Source organism: Diabrotica undecimpunctata, chromosome 1, assembly GCF_040954645.1.
Source record: "Diabrotica undecimpunctata isolate CICGRU chromosome 1, icDiaUnde3, whole genome shotgun sequence".
NCBI classification, from domain to species: Eukaryota; Metazoa; Arthropoda; class Insecta; order Coleoptera; family Chrysomelidae; genus Diabrotica; species Diabrotica undecimpunctata.
Window position 1 is genome coordinate 179,323,167 of NC_092803.1, and position 25,059 is coordinate 179,348,225.

At 33.0% G+C, this 25,059-nt stretch overlaps 2 protein-coding genes across 6 annotated transcripts in view; one reads left to right on the top strand and one right to left on the bottom strand.

The window, feature by feature from the left end:
* The window catches only part of LOC140432634 (uncharacterized), a 42,261-nt gene extending 24,488 nt beyond the window's left edge, over positions 1-17,773 (top strand). For both annotated transcript variants that reach the window (XM_072520667.1, XM_072520666.1), the window contains exons 2-4: positions 2,358-2,502; positions 6,944-7,167; positions 17,441-17,773. In XM_072520667.1, coding sequence (XP_072376768.1) covers positions 2,358-2,502; positions 6,944-7,167; positions 17,441-17,653 — 582 coding nt within the window. In that variant the 3' untranslated portion in view covers positions 17,654-17,773. The remainder of the gene's footprint in view (positions 1-2,357; positions 2,503-6,943; positions 7,168-17,440) is intronic.
* Positions 1-25,059, bottom strand: part of Glut1 (Glucose transporter 1) — a 481,871-nt gene that overhangs the window by 53,561 nt on the left and 403,251 nt on the right. The gene's annotated exons all lie outside the window — the stretch shown is intronic.

Sequence of the window (25,059 nt, forward strand, 5' to 3'; positions counted from 1 at the left end):
TGGATAGTTTTTTAACTGCATTTTTATCTTTAAGAATCGTTGGTGGTTTCTCTTCCCTCTCGTCTGTTCCCCTTATCTCATCTCTTTCGTCTTTTAGGTTTTCTTCTCCTTCCTCTATATTTAATGTCTGGTTAAGGTATTCCACCCATCCATTCAATACATCTTTCCTTGTTGTTATTATGTCGCCATTCTGACTTATGCATTGTCTTGTGGTTGCCTTGTCGCTGGAGATCTTTTTTTGGATCGTTTTTCGCTTCTTTGCCTTCAACTATCATGCTAGCCTTACATTAACATCATAATTTAGGTCTTAGCTGGTAAATATCATTTTCATGTGCATAAGGGGGCTTATTTAGTAGCATGGCACTGCTTAATTGTTGTATTGGTGTTTCGTCTAATTGTATTATTGATTTTTAAATATAGTCAATGTTAGTAAATTCCTATATCTTAATAATCTAAATTTTTATCTTACAAGTGGTACAATTTTCTCATTGCAAAATCGAATACCTTGGTCACATCATGAAAAACAGCGAAAGATACGGATTGCTGCAATTAATTCTACAAAAAAAAGTAGTAGGAAAACGCGGACCAGGAAGGCGAAGGATTTCCTGGCTGAAAAATCTAGAAGAAGAAGAGCTTGCCATATTTTATTAACAGAACCTTTTTTTATGCTTTACATAATATATTACTTTGTTTCCAGCTTGCAATCGCGTAATCAATACTGTCTTTTAATTATTTTAAAAAATAGTAAGACAAAACAAACAGCGTAATTTCTTTCATTTGCCAAATTGTTTTTTAAACATTTAAATTAAAATCAATTTGTTAACGTTGGTTGAGGTGTTGATAGTCTAGAAATCTTCGTATTAATCAAAGTTAACATGATCTAAATTTAGTTACTCAATATTATTTTTATCTGTACTGCTTTGGCTCTTATTATTTTACATGCATGTTAATTTATATAAATTATCTATGGTCTATATATACTTTATACTATATTCATGTACTGTATGTATTTGGTAGCATTTCTTAGAAATTAATTAGTGTTTTAATTGTTGTTAAATTATTTTTTTCATTGCATCATATGTATGTGCGTTATTGCAGTCTTTTGGTCACTTAACTAGATACAATAAATAAAACTGTAAAGGGAGTAATCAACGTACGACTCTATACCGCTTTTTTAAAGTGCATCGATTTTACTCGTGGCTTAATAGACTAGCGAGAAAAATAGTCGTGTTCAAATGAGAATTGAAGTAACATGTCTTGCTTGGACTCAAAAGTTGTGTGTTATCTCGCTATAGCATACCGCAAAAAAGAAGTGAAAACTCTCTAGAGTTTGGGTTAAAAATTGGATAAAAATAAGGCAGGGATTGCCTCACACCCATTTAGTTTAAAAATTGTTAGTTGAACCACTTGATTATATGTATTATTTAAGAACGTCTGAAGAATCATACAATGAATTGTTGTTGTTAATGTTATATATACAAAAACAAAACACTATAATTCAAGAAATGAAAAAATTAAAAAATCTGACAAAACTAGCTTACTCGGCTCACCGACCGTGATCAACACGCGGTTTTATATGACGAGCCAAGTATATGACAAAAAGACAAAACCGCAGTATTGAAATAATACACCGGTGAACTTTACCGACGGGCCATAAAATCGCGGTTTTATTCGTCTCTCGATTAAGGCCTTAAGTTTGTCACTCTTTCACTTTTTAAACTAGAGCGTTACAATGCTATCAAATGCTCTTATATCTATCTTGTTCGTCCAGAACAAAGATGATCACCTCAACCCGAAACTCATCTGAGATTTTTCTCTTTCTATCGTGTACAATATGATGGGAATGCAACCATTGTATATTATGTTCTTATTTCTTCTATCATTCTTAATTCGAATGGTTCGATCTACTTGTATTGGGAGTATTTATTGCACTTCGTAACTTATATTTCTGCTCCGGGTAAAAACAAGGAAGTACACTGTGTTAAATATGTTCTTTTTGTTATTTTGCCTTTTTCAAAAAGATTATTATAATGAACATTATTCTTTTTCTTTCTATCTCTTTTTTAATATTTATTTCTCTATTTAGATCTCCTATAATCAAACAGTACATGTTGCTTGTCTTCTTTTACTGTTTGATTCTAAATACACATTATATTCCTATACTATGCAGTTTCCATTAATTCTACGTTATATTTTTCAACATAGGTATATGCTAAACAGGCTAGGTATTTGTTTAGTTTTATAAATTTATGTTCAAAAGTGCCTTATATAAAAATATCTACATTTTTTTATATAACAATTTTATTTCTTTTATTTTTAAAATTTAAATATTTTGAAATAATTTTTTTTGTTTCTAGATACTTTTCTCTTTGGTAGCGATTACTTGCGCGGCCCCTCAATACCTCGATCACTCCTCCGGGGGAGATTTGGGAGGTCATAAAGCTTTAAGTTATCAAATTATTGGTTTAAGCAGAGGAAGTGAAGATCACGAGGAAGAACATGGTAAGACAATAATGTACTCGCATTCTATTGGTAATATATTATATTATATATAATATATTAATATATATTTGTATTTTCTTAGATATATAAGGATGTGGATCTCGTTCTTTTGATGTTTAGTTAATTAGTTCTGTTGACCCACTTTTAATATTTTTGGTTAGCTATTTTATTTTCTTTACATATTGTTCTCTTTTCTTCTAGTTTTTCTTCTTTTATGATTTTAGTCAAATATTCTGTTCTTCGGTATCTTGAGTGCTTATCTTATCGCTCTCCTCTGTTCGGAAATGACCCAGCATTCGATGTAGTATTGGTGATTTGTCTCGTGCCATTTTCACCACTTTTCCATCTTTCATTCTATTAATGTGTTCATTCTTACCCTATTTTTCTTTGTAATACCCAAATAATAATATTATGTTCTGTCTAAGAATGTCTTTCCTATGAACCGAGTCAATTTATATTAATTTTAGTAGTGTTTTGATTTATAATGTTTCTGGTACAAATTCTCTACTATATGCCATTTCATATTATCTTGTTTACACATTTTTTTCACAGTATCAGCAACATCTACTATTTATATACCCAAATACTTCGATTACGTTTTTTTGCTTAATACTAATTCCTTTATTTTTAGTTTTTTGAGAAACCTCAACCATAATATTAGAAGATTTAATGTAATTTTTTTCATGAAAGCCGTCCTAGTTAGCTCCCATTCCAGAATTCTGGAATCCTGTACTAGCTTGTACAGTTCTAGTGAATGTGTACCATATATTTTTGGAGTCACTTGGTAGTTTTTAAGTAGTATATCCGATTTAATGCATTAACTGGCGCATGACCAGTAGAGAAGCCTGGTATGATTCTGAGCTGATTCGTGCTTGCCTTTCGCAGTACTTCAGGTCTATTATTACATGTCTTAGACATACATGTTTTAATAGAGCAGGTTTCTAATATACATTTTGTTGTGTGTTACCCGGTATATTTTCGTAGTGAGTTATGTTGCCTTTAGATCCAATATGTTTCGCCAGTCTGTAAAGTTCCTTTGGGCATTCCCACACTAGTCCCACACATTCCATGGACTAGCAGAACCAGAAACGAAGAAGTTCTTCGAAGAATAGGACATCAACAAACTCTATTAAATATTATTAAGAGGCGTAAACTAGAATATCTTGGACATATAATCAGAGGACCAAGATATAAGTTCCTTCGGCTAATTCTCAACGGTAAAATCGAAGAAAAGAAATGGATAGGACGGAAGAAACTCTCTTGGTTGAGGAATTTGCGGCAGTGGACAGGTTTGACAGCGGACCAATTGCTACACGTAGCGCAAGACCGAGATCAGTATAAAAATATTATAAGCATGGTAGTCGCCGACGTTCCGTAGGGATATGGCACTCTAAGAAGAAGAAGACACTAGTCTAGATTCTACATTAGGGCTTCTAAGAGAACTATGGCTACTTGGTCATCTGTGCATATATTTATCTGCACACTGCAAGATTCCAAAAATCTCTGCCTGAAATACAGAGGCATATTCTCTTTACCGAATATTTCTGCACCCAACTCTTCTCCAGTTTTAAATTCCTCTGCATACCAGGTACCACCTTGCAGCCTGGGTTGTATTTCCCTTTATCCCCAGTGTCCTAGCCTCATCTCTTTCGTGGGCAAGGTCCACTTAGAAAGTTACTTTATACCTGTATCTGGATACCATCCGTTATCCGATATCCATTATAGTCTATAATATAATATAAAGAAGAAAGGTCCAGTAGGGCCTTCATAGCTACCGTTGATGTGCTAATAATAGCCTCTATAATTCCAAGGCAAGCAAGTCTTTGCACTTTGCTTAGTTTGAGAATGGCATTTTATTGCTGCACCTTTGGCCTACAAACCAGTGGCGTGTATGTTATTGTTGGTTTTGTCACCATATTATACATCCAATATAACATGTCTGCTTTTAAATCCCACTTATTTTCATAAGTGCATCTGGCTGACATTACTGTAATTACCGTATCTATTGATTTAAAGTAAGCCTTGAGTCTAATATTGCCCTAATATAATTTACTAACTTAATTCTGGTCAATTTCATGATATTGAAATTCTGAGGGCTTATGTTAAGTCCTACATTTGAAGTCCAGTCTGTAACTACAGTCAGAGCATATTGCATTTTATCGTTAAGATGGCCAGGCCATCCAAATAGCCTAGGATATGATGCCTATGGTTACTAATTCTAGCTATCAGTACATTCATGACCAGATTTAACATGAGATAAAATAAAATTCCCCCTGCGAACAGCCTCTCGTTACTTGTGCTAACACTGTATCCCCTAATAACGTTTTCATATATTTATTTTGGACGAATTGCTCTTGTGATTGCTTTGTATGAGGTGCTGTTGAACGTTTCCTCTATATGGAGAAATGAATCCAACATCTTAATGTTCCAGAACGTACTCTACGTAGTCTGTATGAAATGGTGCAGTGCAATTTCCTTAAAGAGTCCTGCTCAATACGCATACTGTCTCTGATTTATTGGACTCTCAATTTACTATCCCTTATATGGTTGCATATCGGGTGTTTTAAGTACAAATGACATCAGACGTATGGGTCTCAGCACTTAGCTTTTTCTGTCTGATTTTAAAAGATTTAGGTATAAATGCCATCCCTATTAGCCTCCATGCTTTTTGTATGTAGCTCAGCTAACCTGTAGTATTATACATCATTTTTTATACAAAAGGTCATATCCCATCGTGTAGAAGTACTGGATAAACTCACTGGATCTGGTGATTTATATGATTCAAATGAGTTTGGTGTGATATTAATTTTAAACGTTTTCCTATCACTGTAACAATGTTAATATTTTCCTTATCTCGTATTTTATATTCTTTCACTCTAAGTAATTTTCTTATTACTAAATAGTAATTATATTGAATATTGATTAATGCCTCTTCTTGGCGGATCCGTGTATCAGCAGGTATTGGTTAAATAATTTCTTTAATTATCTCTGCTTGCATTTGGTTTTATCTTTGATTTTCTATACGACATTTATACTGCATTACTTTATTGTAGATAAGACATTTGTAAATTGAAGAGGGTCAAAGCTTTTACTAGATCAATAAAACATATGCTTACTCTTCCGCTAGGGATCTATGAAGAAATAACACCGAGCCGTAAGCCTCAATATCTTGCCGTACTGCTCATCTATAGAGTGATCAGATACACCAGCGTAATCCCATATAAATAGCATATCCTTTCAATTTTACACTACTGCATTGGCTGTATTGCTTTCTGGCCAGGGTATGAACCATCGACCACTACGTCATTTACAGTGAAATCCGTTCTGGCCCACTTGGCTATCTGCCTGATATATAATATTTATGTTTTATGTAATTTATCAGATTTGACCAATTTTTGTAATGCTTTTAATTCTTTACTTTGCGAATATTTACCTTAGATTTGGAATTTTCTATTAATATCTATGATTCCATGATTTTGCGGCTTTGCTAAGCAGTAAAGAACCAAGATTGGAGGTATCTCTAGGTTATATTAATAAAGCCTTTATTTCATTATATTAATATCATATTATATTGTCAGTATACTGTGTCAATCGTTCGTTAAGTATCAGTGACAAAGTTTTGTATGCCGTATTAAGAAGAGAAATCCCTCTAAATTCGGAACAGTCAAGCATGTTTCCTTTTTTGGATATCGGGCATATAGTTCCAGTATTCCAATCTTCTGGTAAAAGGCATTTTTGCTATATCTGTATTAATAGTTTGCAAAAGAGAGTTAGAAATGTTTGACCGCCACATTTAAATATTTCTGCGGGTGCGTTATCTGCTCCGGGTGACTTGTTTCTGGTTAGAGACGGAATTGCTTTATTCATTTCTTCCAAAGTTGATGAAGTTGGTAGCTCAGTTTTCTCCTGTTCTAGTTTTATATCATATCTACCTTCAGCTCTACTTTCTCCATTAATTAGAATACTAAAGTGTTCCTACCACCTTTTTAGTACTTCTACTTTTCTTTCAAAAGAATTCTGTTATGAGTCTTGATTTGGTACGCTTGTGGCTTAAAAACTTTTCTTTTTGTGTCAACTTCTTTGTAAAATTTTTTGTGTACCTGTTCTCTATTCTATATCTATATCTTTTCTCGATATTCTTCATTTTTGCTCGTAATCCTTCTGTTGATTATTTTTAAATATGCTTCATTCTTCTCTTTGATTACTCGTTTGCATTCCTTATCCATTTATTCCCCTACTTATTGGTTTTAATGCTAAACATTTCATCTCTTAACTGATTTATTGTTTTAATACCATTTATCTCGTTATTTATTGGTCAAACCTTTATTTGCTACTACAAACTATGTTCTAACTTTATTGAATGTTATACATGATGTAAATAAATATTTACAAATAATAATTGTAAATAACTTAAATATTTTATAAACGTGTTATTTTTTAGAAGAACGTGGTTATGGTGGATATGGCGGAAACTTGGGAGGTGGACACGAAGTAGTCTTACTAGGTGGTTATGGCCACGGTAATAAACAGGAAGAGAATGGTGGAGATAATCATGGATACGAAATCAAAAGGGAATACGGAAAACATGATGATTCAATCGGTTTTACCGGTTCTGACTTTAAGACCCCAGTTGACGTTCACTACGAAAAAGTAATCCATATCAAGGTAAGTATAGGTTAATAAGTAAGGCATTCTATGCTTTCACAATAATATAAACAAAGCTTTTCATACAGGGAAATGTCTGGAAATAATTTACGGTGTGTTGTCAATGGATCAAAAATTTATTTGGTATTATCTAAACAGTGCGTTACTATGCAGCATACAAGATCCCCAATAATCCCCAACTCTTGGTCGCTACATAATTTATTATCACTATAACAATGTCTGAGCGTTAAAAAGTCTTTAATTTGACTGCTTTTTCATTAACACACTATAATTTAATTAAAAACTATTTCAGATAAAAGTTCTTTTGGGACAAAATTATCTTTAATTCAAATTACTTTCTCATAAACTGTTTCCAATATTACACATAATTTATCAAAAATTGTTCATGTAATGCAGTAAGATAAGTTAATTTAAAGTTGACTTTTTGTGACATTGTTTAAGTGCAAATTAATTCAATCGGCCTTAGATCTCAGTTACAACTTAATGCTTTAAGTAAAAAACTTCTTTGATCTGAAAATAATTTTATCAATAGTATCTTTAACTAAATATCTAATCAAATATATCCGAATATTTCTCGATAGTATCTTCAAGTAACTTTTATCTTCCACAGGTAATTGTGGCCAAACTTTCTTGAGCCAACAATTTTTTTAATTGCGAAACTAGTTCAATTGGGCTTAGATCTAGACATAATGATGGCAATATTTGTATCTAAGTCTAAAACTAGGAGTATATTTTATTTAATAAAATGCAATAAAGGTCAACAAAACGTTTATGGATATCCTTAAAAAAGTAGTAAAGTGTACGTAAATTTTTATTATATCCCTACCACATATCATATCACTTACTTCAATATGTAGTGATGGAACTCATCTAAAAAAAAACGAATTGGCTAAAAAAACTATTTAAATTTTATTTCATATTTTGTTTACCTTATTTTATCTGTTGTTTATAATATGCAATTTTACATAATGAGTCTGTTACAGCTCAAGCCGTTTTTCTCTCCCTTTGCGCCAGCGATTTCTGTCAGTCTAGTCATTTTAACATTTCATGTCCTCTAAGGCTGTCTTCATGTCTTCCTTCCTGGAGTCCCGGAGTTCACCGTCACACTCTTCTCGGCCATCCACTCTCTTCATTTCTCTGGAGGTGTCCATACTTCGTAAACTGCTTTTTATTAATAGTATCGAGAATGTTGCCTTCTACTGATCTTATCATTTCCTGGGCGTACTTGTAAATCCATTAACTTCTCCAGTAATACATCTCTATAGCCTTTAATTTTTCTCTTTATTTATTATTTAGTATCTAGTCTTTAGATCCATGCTCTTTCTATTATTGCCTTGCAAATCAGACATTTAGTGTCTCTTGTAACTTAATCATTCAGTAATATGGGGTTCAATTCTCTTGTAGCTCTCTTACCTTGAGCTATTTTATTATTAACGTCTACATCAGAGGTTCTTATATTAGAGACTGTGACACCTAGATATTTAAAATCCTTACAATTTTTACCCACACAATTCTCAAGCCTGAAATCTTTTTTAGGATCACCGATCTCCATATTATACTCTGTTTTCTGTAGATTCATTTTCAGGCCATATTCATTCAACTATGCAATTTTCGCATCATAAACTGATCGTCAGCAAATAAAAGAGTATACAGTGTCGTGTCTACTAATGGTATTCCCATACCGTCGCATTTTTTTCCAGACTACTAAAGCTTTATTTATGTATAAGTATACAAAGTATACACAGTAGGAGCAATACAACAACCTTGTCTCAGTCCATTTGACACTGAAAAAGTGGAGTTAATTTTGCATCCATCTTTATACTACTTGTCGCATCAAGGTATAAATTTTGCACAGCTTTTATAATTGTGTGTTTAATGCACTTTATTTTTACAATCCACTGTCAGCAGTTGCTAGGGTGGTACACTATCATATGACTTCTAGAGTCTACACAAGTTTGGATGGTTGTATTTTTTTCAGATTGTTTTGAATGCATGAGTGCCATTATCTTCCATTCAAGTTTTATTAATTCTTCCATATTGACGTCCAATCTAGCACAAAATAATGACACCTTGGTAATTTCTACACTCCGACCTACTGTTATGTTTATATATCGATAAAATAAATACTTGCTTTAATTTTTTCATTTGGGAAATTTTCTCCTTTTAGACATTACGTAAATATAGTTGCCATTATTTCAAAGACTTATCTTGAAGCTGCCTTAATTAGCTTTATCGGAATATTACCATGCGCCTTACTGTTCTTTACTTACTGGGTGTGCTTTTTAACTCCTGCAGGCGATATGTCGTCAACTTCCGTATAGTCGTCGATTAAAATTAGTGGATTGTTGTCTGCCAAAAATGTTTCCCTGTTCCCTGTCACCAGAGACTTGTAATATACCTTCCATTTATCTACTCTAATTACCGAAATACTTCCATGTTCCTTATTGCCTGTGCTAAGGTCTTTTAATAGTTTTCATACCTTACTAGCTTGAGTGTTTTCCTTAAATTTATTTATCCCCAGAGCCCCTGAGAAAATGTCGGTGAAATGCAATTCGGATTCCGCAATTCTATGGGTACACGTGAAGCACTTTTCACCTTACAAGTCCTACTTCAGAGATGCCGCGATGTCAGTTGTGATGTCTATATTTGTTTTATTGACTACGCCAAGGCATTTGACCGTTGTCAGCACCAGAAGACCATGACCATGCACCGCACTACAAAGAGTAGGATTGGATGAGAAGGACATTCGGATCATCATGAATTTATACTGGAACCAGCGTGCTCAAGTCAAGGTCGAAGACCAACTGACCGACCAAGTGAAGATCATGCGAGGAGTAAGGCAAGGATGTGTGCTATCGCCGACTCTTTTCAATATATACTCTGAGGAGATTTTTAATGAAGCCCTCACAAACCTAGACATGGGAATCCGAGTGAACGGTGAATACATCAATAATATCCGCTACGTCGATGACACTGTGTTACTAGCAACCAGCCTAAACGATCTGCAGGCCTAACTAGACCGAGTGCGAACTGTGAGCGTATCATACGGACTGAACCTTAATATTAAGAAAACTAAATTCATGGTTGTCAGCCGTACAAATTTAGATCCCGGGGCACTAATGGCAGGTAGCGAAGAGATCCAGAGAGTCGACAGATTCACTTACCTCGGAACTACCCTCAACGTACAATGGGACTACGCTCAAGAGATTAGATCCAGAATTGAAATGGCACGGTCTACATTTATTAAGTTGAGATCCTTGCTGTGCTGCAGTGATCTCAGTTTGGGAACCAAGATGCGGATAGTGAGGTGCTACGTTCTTCCAGTGTTACTATATGGAGTTGAAGCCTGGACACTGACGCAAGCCACTGAAAAACGAATCGAAGCCTTCGAGATGTGGATATACAGAAGGATACTAAAAATATCTTATGTGGACCATGTCACCAACGTTGAGGTCCTACAGCGCATGACAAAAGAAAAAGAAGTGCTTAATTTAATTAAACAACGTAAGCTTGAGTACCTCGGCCACGTGATGCGGAACGAAGAAAAATATCGAATTCTTCAACTTGTTATGCAGGGTAAAGTATTTGGCAGAAGAGGACCGGGACGCCGTCGTATCTCGTGGTTGAAAAATCTCCGACAATGGTTTGGGATGACCTCAGCGGAGCTGTTTCGCAGAGCAGTCAACAAAACCATGATAGCCTTGATGATCGCCAACATCCGGACCGGATAAGGCACTGAAGAAGAAGAAGAGCCCCTCTTTTTCTACATATCATTTTTGATTTATTTGTTGCTTTGACAGTTTTCAAGTCCTAGCTATTACAGAAATCTAGTGGAATCATTATTCAAACTATACAAATTGTACTTTGTGAAATTTAAATATGATTTCATTTTGATTGCAGTTCTTCCATTTACATAACCTAGCAGTACTATTTTCTTATGGTAGCTTATTTGATTAGAAACATTACTTTCTTCTGCGTCAGAGTTTTCGTTACCAGGCGCATAAGCTAAGTCATACCCTTTTAATTTTATTTCTAGTCGGAATATTCTCTCATGAATCTGATTCCAATTAGTGATAAATCTCAGAAGTTATTTCGAGACCACAATGGAAACTCCTGTTTTTGCTCTCGCATCTTTTTGAACTCCGCTGTATATATGGATATAATTGTGCAAGTGTGACAATGTCTACGTTGTGTTTCTTCAGTTCTTCTACTCCTTCCGTATATTTACTGGTTAAAATTCTCACATTGTAGGTTCCAAAAACAATAGTACTCTTTCGTTTGCAGTTTCGATTTCCATTTGATCTGTCAATATGCAACTACACATTTCATTAAAAAATGAGCCAGACGGAAATTCGTACCTGCTTTTTTGTTTTTGGCCTTCACTTATGGTTAATACCAGAAATAACATAAAAAATATGCAAATCAAAATCATTACCGATGAAAACATACATTCCAATCTAAATTAATTATTTAGCAATTATTACGATTTCACTAGCGACATTTAAATAATTAGCTAACATTAATATTTCCATAATGTGTTGTTTATTTTAAATACACAAAGTACTTTCACTCGCCCGCACTGGTGCGTTACTTTAACAAATATTTAATTATGTCAATTAATGATAAATATTTCTGTCTAGGGTAAACTATTTGCAACTAGGCGATACATTTTCTTGAGAGATGTAAAGTTAGGAATATACTGTTCGGTAATAGTTCGAAACTACTAATAGTTTATTGAGTAGGTACAGTTACATCTTAAACTTTTTGTTTTTTGTCTGTTCTAATTTTTAATTTTTTCGTCTGGACTAATCCACGTCTGTCTCCCATTCTATTTCTTCTTAAAAAAGGTGTTAATTGCCTTGGGATGTTTTGAAATATAATGCTAGTCAGCAGTTTGCCTCTTTCGTTTCTTTTTTCAGGGTGTATTTCTAGTTCAGTTTTTTTTGTACGTTTCTGTGAATAAATAGACCTATTCCTTCAGTTGTCAATTCCCTTTATAGTGGAATATAAACCTGATTTACCTGTTACCTGATTCTAATTTGACCTAATATTAATCTCTTTTTTTGACTTTGCTAACTTCTATAATATTCCATTTGGCACGTTTGAGTTCTTTCTAAAGTTCCGTCATTTTCTCATCTACCGATGCCAGAGAGCCCTTTTTTTGAATGTCTGTTTATTCTGAGAGAGTTTTGGCATTTAAATACAAAGCTTGCCACGCAGGTTGTTGGTTGGTTTGGAAAAGTAGAAGGATAGAGTAGGTATTATGTAGAAATGGTATTAGGACATGATTTCTCGCCAGCACAGAAGTTGAGAGGGAATCAAGGCTTGTATAGGGCATGGTTCGTCCTAATCTATATGATATATACTATAATATATACACCTATATATATATATATATATATATATATATATATAAATATAAATATAAATTTAAATATTTAAATGTAGAATGCTGTGATTTTGACATTTGTTCTTAACATTTACATTATTAACTAAAACTGACAGTAGTTGTATTTCGAAAAGTTCTGCAAGATAAATTGCTTCTCTAAAATGGTTCTTAACGAAAAAGAACGAATCACTATTCTAATGATGAAAAGGTATGGTAACAGAAAAAGATCTTATTGTGAAGTAGCCAAATTGTTCAACGATACTTTTCCAAACCGTTCTCCCATTCATAAGGTGACGGTACAAAAAACTGTAAAGCGATTTGAAAAATCTGGAGAAGTAAAAGATAGATATCGATCAGGTAGACCGAAAAGAGTTATGAATGACAACAAAACTTTAGATATAATGCAAAGTTTTGTCGAAGATCCACATGCATTCTCACGCAGGGTTGCACAAGTCCATGATGTAGGTCGTTCTTCAGTCTTACGTGCATTACTTATTGCAAGAATTAAGTGAAGATGACTTTGATCTTAGATTAGAGTTTATTGAGGTAATGATACATAAAATTGAAAATGATAAAAATTTCGTTAACAAAATATGCTTCTCTAATGAAGCAACCTTTACACTGTGTTGAAGTGCAAATCGACACAATTTAAGGTACTGGAGTGACGTAAATCCACACTGGAAGCGTGAAAACCATACTCAAAAACCACAAAAATTAAATGTATAATCAGGTATAGTAGGTACTTAGTTAATTGTGCCATTTTTTATCAAAGGAAATTTAACGTCAGATAGTTACGAAATGTTACTTAGAAATAAAATTGTACCTACACCAAGAAACTTGTTTGAGGCCAATTTTAATCAGATATGGTTTCAGCAAGATGTAGCTCCAGCTCATGTTGGTGTAAATGTTCGGCATTATTTAGATGAGACATTTCCCGGACGATAAATTGGTAGACGAGGTAAAATTAAATGGCCTTAACGTTCAACTGATTTCAATCCTTGAACTAGTTTAGTTTACAAAACTAAACCATCAAGTCTTGCAGAGCTAAGGCAACGAATTATCGATGAATCTCGAATAATTTCTAGACAATCATGGAGAAATGTAGTAGTCGCATTCTACCATCGATTAGGGTACTGTCAACTCACAAATGGAGCACATTTTGAACACTTGATAAAGTAACCATTATGTGAAAAAATGTTGTAATCCATCAATTGTTACGTTTTAATGTAGTTGAAAATAGTTAGTATTAAAAAATTTATTGAGACAATTAGGCGTTGCCAGACTTCTGTTTTATGTTTTTAAGACCTTCCAGAAATAAAGGAAATCTAAATGTGTATTACACATAGAAAAAACAAATATAGATATCGCTTTGTCCCTATTCTAACAATTGAGAGACTGCGCAGGCAAATTCAATCCGCTCTACTAAATGACCCAAACCTACTATTTATCTGAATTTATCAAAACAAACTTTTTTAAATTTTACTTATTTACAGTTCCATTTCAAAACCTTACTTCTCTCTAAATTGTCCTGAAAATGACCTTTACCCTCTTGTCGATTCACTTGCTAATATCCTTTCTTGGATCTGCTCCCAAAACCTAATGTCGATCTCCTATCCTAACCCAAACTCTATCCCCCCTGGATTCTAAATTATCCCGATTTATTGATGAATTTTGTTGTACAAACGCTGTTGCCATCAATTGCTCCACTCCTCTCGATCAGCACACAGGGAAATCATCACTGCTACTACTTTCTTTATATACAAACACTTTCGAAAAACAAAAATTATTTTCTTTTTTAACACAACCTAATCTTTTCATCGTTAAAAAACTTCTACTTTCAATGTTACTCTTCCAACGGCAAGGAACAGATACCCCTACTCTATCTACCCCTATCTACTCTACTTTCAAAAAAACACCGAACTTACCACTTCCCGTTCTACTATTTTTTTCTAACCCTAGCGTACCATATCTTTTATATATTTTTTTTAATTTCCATGAAATGCATCACATTTATAACTCCTGGCTTTTTCGAAAATACAAATTTTGCACAAATTAACTTTCTCTGTCCAACGGCTTCCGAACAATGAGTCGTTAGTTGGTTTTGGATATTCCAAACACTTGTAAAAACCCTACCCGTTTTCTTTAATCTGTTTATATAGAATTTCTATCTTATATCTTAAATTTATTATCTATTACAATCTAAACTTTAGTCACTGAATTTGTTTACAAACAAATTTTCACCGTAAAGTCCCTTTTTAATATTCACTGATATCACATGGTTGTATCTAGATATCAGTCTTTGTCAATTTTCATTTTAAAACCCCGTGTATATTTACGAATTATAACAATATATATATATATATATATATATATATATATATATATGTATATATATATATATATATATATATATATATATATATATATATATATACATATTATATTATTCTATGTTTCCACTACATTCAGTAACATGGAAGGTCTTTTTCACCAGTTCCATCATGTTTCAATTATACCCACAATTGAAATATGTCATTATAAATTTTAAAATAAGAGATCTTAGTTCGGTTAGCATTTTTGAGGTGCCTTCTTAGGAGAATTTTACTTAAAAATACACTCGCGATCATAAAAGAAAAAAAATGGTTTTTTATTGTTTTTATTGAAAAAACAGAAAACAAATCAAATTGTTGCTAAAACAGATATACGAAAAAAAAAAATGGAAAATACAGAACGTATTTCAATGACTAATATCGTGTATTGCCTCCCCTTGCTCTAATAACCTCTTGCAGACGACGGGGCATACTCTCACTTTTTCTCCGTATTACATGTTGTGGTATGTTATTCCACTCTCTCACTAACAGATCCTTAAGCTCCTGTGTGTTGTTAGGAGAAGGTGTATGGGTTTGAATACGTTTTTTTCAAATTGTCCCAGAGATGTTCAAAGGGATTCAGGTCCGGAGACCTAGCTGGCTAGGGTACCCTCGTAATTCCAACCTTGTCCAAGTATTACATACTGATCCTGTCAATGTGCGGTCGCACGTTGTCCTGCATAAAAACGGCGTTTTATCCAAGCCCTGGCAGGTTGGGCATAACATGTTCTTCCGGAATCTCCGTAATGTACCTTCGTGCAGTTAGGGACCCATTTTCGATGAAGGGTAATTCTGTGTGGAAGTCGGAAAATACACCTCCTCAAGCCATGACCGAGCCTTCACCAAATGGCATTCTTGGAGCAATGCAAGCTTGTGAAAATCGTTCACCGGTTCTCCTCCAAACTCTTACACGTCCATCAGATCCAGTTAGGCAGAAACGGGATTCATATGAGAATAACACTTGCTTCATTCGTTAATTCCCCAATTCGCGTATTGTCGAGCAAAAGTTAGTCGGGCAACTTGAGGCACCCGGCGAAGTGGCGGTCCTCTAGCCATTACCCGAGAAGATAGTCAAGAAGGACGAAGTCTTCTTCTGACTATTGCAACACTAAAATTGCGATTCGTACTTCCTCTGGACGATTTTGATGCATAACCGCAGTTGAGGTCCTGTTTCGTAAAGCTTGAAACACAAGGAAACGGTCATCTAGTGGCGTGGTCGTTCTTCTTCGTCCAGAGCCAGGTCGTCTGGTTAGCCAACTTGCCTACTGAAAGCGTTGAAGCACTCGTTGAACCGTAGAAAGGCTTACGCCAACAGTTCTTGCGACTTGCTGTTGAGTGTGACCGTCTTCCACAAGTGCAACAATTTGTGCCGTTTCAACAACAGTAAAAGGCATTTTTGGCAAAAAATAAACACTAATAATGGCACTAATAAACACTAATGGTGGCAATAATAAACGTTTGTCCATTGCATTTGAACAGAAAGTCGAAGCACAAATGAGACATTTAAAACAAGCGGCAGTTACAGGTAGCGTTTATTTTGCAAAGTGTGCACTTTACCGGCGAAATCGGCACTATTGTAATTCTTTGTTACAAAGGAAACCGCAAAAATTATCAGAAACATGCATTAGTTTGTATTTGTGTTATTATTATTTACGATAAAGCTCGTTAAAAATGAAATATCAGTGATTTTCAAGATGACCCGGATTTTATAATAGCGAGTGTAGTTCATTGTTAACTCAAGTCCTTCCCAATACATTTCGTCATGTTTAAATCATTGGAAATCTCTTTATAAAGTCAGAAGTTTCAAGTCATCCTTTAGTTCTATAGAGTTCATACAGCAAATTGGAAAAATATAAGTTTTTGTAAACTTATATTTTTCCAAACACAAAACACTTTTGTGTTTCACAAAACAATTTTACAATTTTACAAACAATTTTACAAAAAACACTTTTGTGTTTTTAATGATCTCTTTGATTACTTAGAAGAGTTATCTGACATTTTATATTCGCGCTAGTATTTCAACCTTATGGTCAAGGTCGAATATTATGCAGTGGCCAAATTACTGTAACTTGGTTACGAGTTCTTGTATATACCTACATATTATGCTCTTCTGGTTATTCAGAAATTCAGATTGCATGTTCCGACATAGTTTTCATAAATTCCGTGAATTTTAAATCCCTTTTTCTATTTTTAAAAAGGATTTTTCAGAAAATGGTTATGAATATAAATTCAACACACGGGGTCTCCTAATATATATTAACTTATATTAACAGATAATAAATCAGATAGAAGTTCACGGTATAAGTAATAAAGTTCATTATTTTAAAGTCGCTCATCAGTTTTTATGGCAGATCTTTTTGTTTGACTCGGTCAAATGACTTTTCTTACAATTGTTAAAGTGATTAGGATGTTATTTTAAATCGATCTATTAGGAAAACAGAAAATATACTGTATTATAGATTGAAACTTACAATACATATTAAACATAATATTTTAATTTGGTTTTACATTCCAGGCTAACCCAGAATACCACTACGACTTCCACGTAGCTGATCATAAGAACAAAGACTATAAGAGCAAAGAAGAATCCCGCGAGGGAGACAAAGTTAAGGGTAGATACAGCTTATTGGAACCAGATCACAAAACCGTCAGGGTTGTCGACTACGTCGCCGATAAGAAACTTGGATTCATCGCCAAAGTGTCTTATAGGAAACAACATGGGTATTAGTCGATACGTGCCACTTGTTACATATTGGTTGTTGTTATACTATTTAGTAACTGTTATTACCATATTAAGTTAATTTGTTTTAGTTGAGTTGACTATTTTTATTGCGAAAATAAATTATTTTACCGATAAGAGAAATCTTGTATTATTGAATGTTACCTAATTCATTAGAAAATGATAAAACTATAAATTGAGTTTAATCGAAATATTTAATTGGAGCTGTAATAAAAGAAAACGTTAAATGAATTATTACTAAACGTTCAACAACTGTTGAACTTAAAAGTTGTTATCAACAGGTTCTCGAAGACACTTTGTCTCAGGACCAAGTAACCGATGTAGAGCCATACGTTGCCATGTTACCAATTCCAACGGTAACTTAGACATCTTAATTTTTAATATTATATAATGTAACATATTTGTAAATTTATATCATTTAAAGGGTTTTTACCCATATATTTTAGTGACTCATAGCATGTGCACTTTGTTACACTGATGATGGAATTTACATTCCGAAAACGTTCTGCATTTGTGATATAGCCCGTTTGGCTATACTTTTACTAAAAATTTTTAAATAAAATTTTTTTTGTGATACATGGTATACAGCCAGCTACAGGAACTTAGTTTTCTAGTGGATATTACTGACTTTGTAAAAAAGGTGTGTTTTGCATATTTTGGTGTCAAAGTTGGTGACTAAGACAAAGGTTGGGCTCATCACAATGTATGTTATGTTTATGTTGTTAAGCTTTCAGATTTGCAGTGCCGATGTTGTTAAGCTTCGATTTTATTCTTGAATTCTGTTGTTCGTGTCGTGTGTCCTTGAGTGTATCGTTTGGTTTCCTTGTAAAATTTCCTAGTCTCTCTTCTCCTATAGTCTGTAATTTTTTGTATATTTCTATTTAACATTTCTCTTTTTTTCCTTCTAATATTCTTCTTGTATCCCTTTCCAGAATGCGGAGCAAAGAAATAAAAATACTCTGTTACGCAGACGACGCAATAATAATAGCCAAAGATGAAGATAGTCTGAAAAGACTGGTCCACAGATTTAACATAAGAGCACAAGAATTTAATATGACAATCTCATCTCAGAAAACTCAAACAATGGTAGTCAGCAGAGAACCAACTAGATGTAAAATATTGTAAGTTGTAAGTAATGAAAAGAAAATACCTTCGAATTACAATGTCTACCTATGGAGACCTGGACAAAGTGTGAGATCAAGTATAAAAAGCAAATAGACTGGCAGGATGCCTTAATAACACTATAGGGCGAAACAAACACATTAACGCTGAAATGAAGTCAAGAATTTATAAAGTCAGTGTAAGACGGATAATGATATATGCCTTAGAAACAAGACCCAACACAGCCACAACGCAAACGATACTGGAAACTGCAGAGGTGAGAGTACTGAGAAGAATTACAAGAAATACGCTGAGAGATCGAAAGAGAAGTGAAGACATAAGAAGAAAATGTAATGTAAAGTGTATAAATCAATGGACACAAAATAGAAAAAAAGAATGGAATAACCACATAAGCAGAATGGAGGAGAACCGTGTCGTCAAAATAGCCAGAGATAAGTCACCACTCGGTAGAAGAAGTATCGGACGACCGCGCAAAAGATGGAGTAACAACCTTCCATAAAGGTATTAATCCGCCAATGTACAAGCAGAATTGCTTATAAAGAGGAAAAAGAAAAAGAAGAAGATACTTCATATCGATATTGTACTTGTCCCCGTAAAACAGAATAGCAGTTATTCTAATAACAAATTCCCAATCTTCAAGCGCCGATTCTATAGATATTCAGAATAGTTTATTATTTCATTTTTCAGCTTTTATTATTAGTTTACGAAAAGGTTTTAAAAATGACGCAATACTCAGATATATTTTAAGTAAATTGTGCAGTCTGAAAGTATGTAATCAAGTAGACAAATATCTGTAAACATTTTAGATAACATTATAAATTGGTTTGTCTATTTATAAGCGCAAAAGTTTAATTTTAGAACATAATATTTTAATGAACTATGTGTAAGAATACCTAGATACATTTTTTTATTAAAATTACACTGCTGAGTATCCAAAGTAGCGTTTATTGTTGGCAAGAGCTAGCTTATCCTCTTTGTTACTGAATTTAACTGGTGGTCAATATAAAAATAAATACAAAAACGCATGGAACCATTCTTCTTTACCAGAGATACAAGTGAGAAAGATGATGTTTAAAAACTATACAATTTATATTTAAATGGGAATAAGCCACAATTAAAGGTTAAAATACGTTTATTGACGTTTCAATTTCCACTTCGGAAATCGTTCTCAAAATACAAACATTAGTAAATTAAACAAATTTTGTTTTTTGTTACTTAGTGAAAAATTCTTCTAATAATTTAATTTTATCTGACTCATCTATATTGACAATTCAGACATACCTTATACATTTTAAAGTAGACGACTTTAAAATGATATTGCCAATATTGTTGAGTTGCGTTCCTGGGACGACTTTACTTATAAGATAGTTCATTCAATTACATGAAATCAACTTTAACTTGAGAATATCCGTCAGAAAAGATCATAACATGTAATTCGTCTTTAAAAAGACAAATACATGCCATGATGACAGTAAAATTCTCCTGTTAGTGATTCCATAGTAAATTATGAGGGAAAAACCAGGAAAAAAACCTCATAATACTATCCCGACATGGTAAGTATTTGATCGTGCATTTAGTAAACACCAAATTCCGATTTTATATGTTTGTTATTTGAAAAACATAAATGATGTATTCTCTATATGTTACTGACTTACCAATACTGGTATTTTTCTTTTAATAACTTCCTCTTTCAATATGGGTAACCAGATCCTACTACATTCTGCCGAGGAATTCGCGACACAATTGGTCTCATTTAGCATAATTAGAGCCGCTTCTTTGATTTTTCTCTTTTTACCATCCGTTTCTTTTAGGACTATATTTGAATCATTCCATTGAACCCTATGTTCATTATCCCATGCGTGTTTACAGATTTGAGATCAATCAAATTCTCTATTTTTAATATAGGATTGATGTTCACTTATTCTAACATTTAATGGTCTTGATGTTTCACCTAAATAAAACTGATCGCATTCACAAGGTATTTTATAAATGCAATTCTTTGTCCTTTCTTGTTCATTGTTAGGTTTGGTTTTGGACAAAATAGATCTCAACCTGTTTGTTGTTTTGAATGTTGTTGAAATGTTGAATTTATTTCCTATCCTTTTAAGTTTTTCCGATAATCCTTTTATGTATGGTATTGTTATTTTCCTCGTATTATTCCTTGCATATGCTGTAGGATCTCGTTCTAAGTTGTTTTGTTCTATTCGATCGATTGTTGAAAATTCCTTATTTATAAACGATAAAGGATAATCATTTTTTAATAAAACAGTTGTTAACAAATGTTTTTCCTCCAAGAACGAATTTTCGTTAGAACAAGTAAATACATGTCATCATGGCATGTATTGGTCTTTTTAAAGACGAATTACATGTTATGATCTTTTCTGACGGATATTCTTAAGTTAAAGTTGATTTCATGTAATCGAATGAACTATCTTATAAGTAAAGTCGTCCCAGGAACGCAACTCAACAATATTGGCAATATCATTTTAAAGTCGTCTACTTTAAAATGTATAAGGTATGTCTGAATTGTCAATATAGATGAGTCAGATAAAATTAAATTAAAAGAATTTTTCACTAAGTAACAAAAAACAAAATTTGTTTAATTTACTAATGTTTGTATTTTGAGAACGATTTCCGAAGTGGAAATTGAAACGTCAATAAACGTATTTTAACCTTTAATTGTGGCTTATTCCCATTTAAATATAAATTAATTTAAAATGCCACAAGAAAATAGCTTCAGAACAATATTAAAAAACTATACAAGCTACACAAGCCATTCCAAATTTCTTTCTTTCTGGTTTTTGATGTTATATAGTGCTGTCTACATATTTGTGTCTTTTATTCCATTTTCTAGCAATTTCGTTTCTTGTATTGCAGATCTTTTTCTTTTTTAACTAGGACTTTTTTCTCTATTCTTTCAGAAAGTTCAATCTTTGTTATGCGACTGATCTATGATATTCTAAGCACTCTTCAGTAACTAATTATGATGTCCTCGTTTACTTTTTCGTCTCTTGGAGAAATGGCTGCTCTATTTCTTGCTGGAGTCTGGATTGGGGGGGGGGGTATATAAAGAGTAGACGTTGTGTGGGGCTGTGGTGTATTTCTTGCTAGAAGCAAGTATGGGAAAGTAGTTCTCCCCATTTCATTGCTCAGAGGAAGATATCCAATTTCGTTAATACTAAGCGGTACAAGTTTTTCAGAAACACTCTTTAATCAACATATTTGACTACTGCATGCTATTGCCTACGATATTCTAGGAGGGATGATTCGAGTGTGTCAAGGTACTCATCAGGAAGTAAGCTATCTACTAGATCAGAAGCTTAGCTGGCAGGAATTGAACTTTTTTTGGGAGATATTACTTGCCCTTGGCAATGGCAAAGTGTTTTAAAGATCTGCTTTGCGATTTTTGAGCTTTCGATAGTTCTCAAAACGTACCTTTTATTGAGAATTTTAATCCTATTTTGGATTGTAGGAATATTGGCTAATTTTGTAGATTATTGCTGACCGATTATAATGATCTTTACCCATAATTCTTCTCAAGATTTTCTTCTCCGTTGTCATATTTTTCTCCGTTTAATGTTCTTTTATTTATTGGGGAGTAGAGTCTTTCTATGTATTTGACAATAGACCTGATAATTTGTATGTGTATAGGATAGTAACATGACTGGTATTCCCAAATTTACCGACTAATGCTTTCAGAAGGTTAGTTCTGTGTCTTTTCTTGTTTTATTATTATCGGTATTCCAGTTAAGTGTCTTTGTAAATTCGACATCCAAATAGAACACTGATGGTCTGAATACAAGTCTTTTTCAGTTGAACATTGTGTGGAACAATTTGTTGCACTTTCTAGCGATGAAGTCGGTGTGCTTGATTAGGTTGAGGTGTGCTTGAACCTTGTCGAATACAGAATGCTCTCTTCCGTTACGGTAGATTGTCATGCGGAAAGTAGGGCGGTGTCATCAGTATAAAGGAGGATATGTTTGGATTAATAACCCACACTTTAAATGTTATTAAAAGTTTACCAAATAACAATGATGTTGATGTATGAACTAAACGTCAGCTAGCCACCATGATCTAATGTTAAAAAAATTAGAAAGATAACATCTAAAATATGACATAACTTCCATTCAACTAAGTAAGCGCTTTTTAATAGTCTAGAGCGATGGGGGTATGACCTATTAGAAAGCTGGATAGATTGTTAAGGAAGGACCACGTTTTGAGATAAATTTTTGAATTCAATTTTGGAATAATTTAATTGAGCAAGGCAAAAACGAAGCCGCAGAGTATTACCAGCTTAGAACGTTTGCCAGCTTGGAACCATTCAGCTTACTGCTCTACTATTATTACTAATAATATATTTTTTAATATAATGATTTAATAAATAAGTTCAGAGAAAATCCGCTGAATGCATGTAAAAATCGTGTACTTAATGAAATAAATCCTACTACCTAGTTATTTTATGGTTACATTGTGTGAACATGGTGTTTTTAATGAATTGCACTTTACTAGTTGTGTTTATTAATATCATTTATAGATATTATTAATTATCTCGTGTAACACGAAAGCTATTGCATTAGATATTTTGCACTTTGTTAGAATTTAAAACCATAATTAACCACGTTTTAGCTTTAGCAGATTTAACACCGATTAAAAAACCTATAAAAACCATTAGTAAAAGTAGACCGATATTTCGCAAATGTAATTAGTTTTATAGTGTATACACTTTTTGTTATTAAAAATTATTATAAATAGATATGTTTTATGAATATATTGATTTACAATAACGTATATTAACCTTAAACTAACAGTTTTAAAACAAAATTTTAAGTCCGTATCACACGGTCAAATATTTGATCACGTTAGTTAAATCAAACCAAAAAATTGACAGTATACGAGGTTATATCCTGAATTTGATCAAGTCCTCTAAAAATATAGGATTTTCTAGTTTTCAAGGTCAGTTTGAAAAAACTTTAATTTTGATTCGTCGAAAAGTATCTAGCATATGACAATCAGCTGTTAGACATAACGTAATGAAATTAATTTTCATTTTTTTTCTTTGATTGAAAGTGTGTGGTTTATTTGTATTCGTATTTTGTTATTAAATAAAAATAAAAATTAAAAATATCTTAATTTATATGGAGAAAGAAGCTGTTTATAAAATGTGTTTTAATCTAAAGCATCCAATTTGATTGATTCTTCATATCCATCACAAATTTATTCAATGATTCTGGTTCGTAAGACCAAAAGGAGAACACACTTTCTACATATCTCCACCATATTGTGGTAGGTTTGTTTTGTTCGAAATCCTCCATGAATACATCTGATAATAATGGAGATAAGGATGAACCCGTCGCTAATCCGAAATTTTGCCTATAAAAATCATTATCTAATTGAAAAATAAATGTTGTCTATGCAAAGGGTTAGCAGCTCCATTGTAGCTGATACATTGACTTTGGATTTTGTTGATACGTTAAAGTAGCTTTTTAAAAAATATTTGTTTCTTGCATTTAAAATGTAAAATATCTATTTATCTGTCTATTGATAACATAGGTATTGGTTTTAACCAGTATAGAGTTGTCTTTGTTAACATATGTGTAATGTAATCGATAATATTCATGGAATTGTTTATTGGTTTAAACGTGCATTTAAAAACAATTTGTGTTTGAACGTAAGAATAACGAAAAAGGTTTGAAATAAGTCGGGAATTTGGAGTTCTTAGAAAATGTTAAAGTACTTACGACTGGGATATGTGAAGACGTTGAAATAAAGAAAGAGGCATATTTGTTTTGACCAATGAAAAGAAAGAAAAGTTATTAATGGAAGGAGGTGTTTAGCCAAGAAAGTTTTTGGAATGAAATTAAACGACAGTAAGTGTAGAGAAAGTGTGGAGAGTTGATTCCCGATAGCTGAAAGGAGCATTTTGTGTTTAAGAAAAAAAAAAGTAAAAAAGTGTCGTTCTTCGTTAACCATAATCCTTGTAGGCATTCGCAAAAGTAACAAGTACAAAGTAATATTTTTTGAAAAGTTAAAATTAAATTCAGTGATAAGTGATATCAATTGTAAGTGCTCACATAATAGTATCCGACATTGTAAATAAAAATTGTTCCAAGGTATTCAGATATACCTCTATATTTCATTCTAACAACATTCTGCGTTGCGAGTACTTCCGTTTCATCGGCGTATAAAGACTTCAGTGTATTTTGACTGGAACTTTTACATAAACAATTTCGTAATATTTTTAAATTATTTCTTGCAACCCTAACTCATTATTG